Source organism: Cyprinodon variegatus, unplaced genomic scaffold (assembly GCF_000732505.1).
Source record: "Cyprinodon variegatus isolate N-32 unplaced genomic scaffold, C_variegatus-1.0 Scaffold1295, whole genome shotgun sequence".
In the NCBI taxonomy this organism is placed as follows: domain Eukaryota; kingdom Metazoa; phylum Chordata; class Actinopteri; order Cyprinodontiformes; family Cyprinodontidae; genus Cyprinodon; species Cyprinodon variegatus.
Window position 1 is genome coordinate 181,041 of NW_015151748.1, and position 1,619 is coordinate 182,659.

Genomic DNA, 1,619 nt, shown 5'->3' on the forward strand with positions numbered 1-1,619 from the left:
GTTCCTGATTGGCGTCGTGGCGTGGAATAACAGCGCAGACCACGCTTCAATATTCAATACCAAATATCTGGTCATACCTGCGACACGCTGCTGCGGGAGGATAATCAGGCCTCCAGGCCTCCGTACATGGTTTCTGCACGCTAACCGCGGCGCCACCGCTGCACGCCACTAGCCGTTGTGTTTTGCTCTGAGCTGCAGTCAGAACCAGTGATTTGATGACTGCTGTAGATGAAGGTTATTGACCAGGCTGCTCCTCTTCCTCCTCTGCAGCACAACATGCCCTTCTGGAGGATCTCCACCCACGGCGACCTCGTCTCCCTCCACCAGGCGCTGGAACTGGACTTCTTGTAACCGACCCACGTTGGAAGCGGTGCACCAGAAGGGTGGTGCACCTGGGTCTGGGTCGACCCCGCCCTCTACGGCAGCTAAACTGTGACTGGGACCCGGTTCACTGCTCCTGCCGGGCTTCATGTCTCTATCTGGACTGGAGCGCTGGTAGAACCTCCCTGCTGGTTCTGTTTGTTTTATTCGGACTCAGAAATCCTCCTGAGACTCTTCTGGACGGTTCTGTTGACTTTGGGTTGAAACCTGTTGATCCAGACTGGATCGCCGCCGCGCTCTGTGTGCGCAGGTCGGTCCGGTTCTGCTGCATGCTAACCTGGTTCTGTCTGGTCTCCAGCAGACCCGGTTCAAACAGACTCTCAGTGTTCAGGAAGACTTTCCACCCAAAGAACCAGAACCGGTCCTGCTGCATCCCAAAAACTCCTCATCAGGACTGGCGGAAGCTGTCACCATGGTAACCAGAACCAGTATCTGAGCGACTCTGGTTGTTTTGGGAGGAAGTCCGGGTTCTGGTGTTGAAAGAGGAGCGTTTTTCAGACCCGATGGGGTCTGATGAACCGGAGGAGGTTCCTCTGCATGCGGTGGACCGCTGAACCATCTGACTCGGACCTGGACCGGGTCAGAACCAGTTCCTGTAGTTCGTGCCTTTAATCTCCGCCTGAAGCGTCTCTCATCCAAAGTGTTGGTTTGGTTCTGTTTCATGTTCTACCTGCACTGTGATCCACAGGTGTCCGGCCCGTCCGGGACCGACCCAGACGGCTCCTGTTTGATCGGTTCTGTTGGGTCCGTCTCGGTGGTTTGTTTGTTTTTTTTAGTTGCCCTGACAATCAGAGGTCCGATCAGGCTGCAGGAAAACATGAGTCCCAAAAAGCCCGGTTCTGCAGAACAGAGGCAGACGGACCTGACCAGAACCAGTGGGATGATGTCTGACGTTCTGACCCGTCCTGCTGGTTCTGGAGTCGCTCCATCGGTCTGAATGAAGCAGCCTGCTTCCTCCAGCCGATGAGCTCGGCTGGTTTCTCTGTTCCTGCTCTGATCTACGGAACCAGAACCGGATCCGGATCCATCCCTAGAACCTGCACGGTCCTCCTGAGTGTGGGAAGCACTCGGGTCTGTAAATACAGTTTAAACATTTCAGCCTCATGTTTGTCTTTTCTGAAATGAAGTCACTGATGTCACTCAGTCCACAAACGGATTCATTTCATAAAGTTAGAACTCGCTTCTTTTCGGCCATTTTGAATAATAAACTTTGGTTCATGTGCGAAGATGAAGGTCTG

The 1,619-nt window shown here is 53.8% G+C and overlaps 1 protein-coding gene across 4 annotated transcripts in view; it reads left to right on the forward strand.

Moving 5' to 3' along the window:
* LOC107102680 (eyes absent homolog 3-like) overlaps positions 1 to 1,613 on the forward strand; it is a 15,073-nt gene extending 13,460 nt beyond the window's left edge. For all 4 annotated transcript variants that reach the window (XM_015402075.1, XM_015402078.1, XM_015402077.1 and 1 more), the window contains one exon: positions 271 to 1,613. In XM_015402075.1, coding sequence (XP_015257561.1) covers positions 271 to 351 — 81 coding nt within the window. In that variant the 3' untranslated portion in view covers positions 352 to 1,613. The remainder of the gene's footprint in view (positions 1 to 270) is intronic.
* Positions 1,614 to 1,619: the final 6 nt, after the last annotated feature.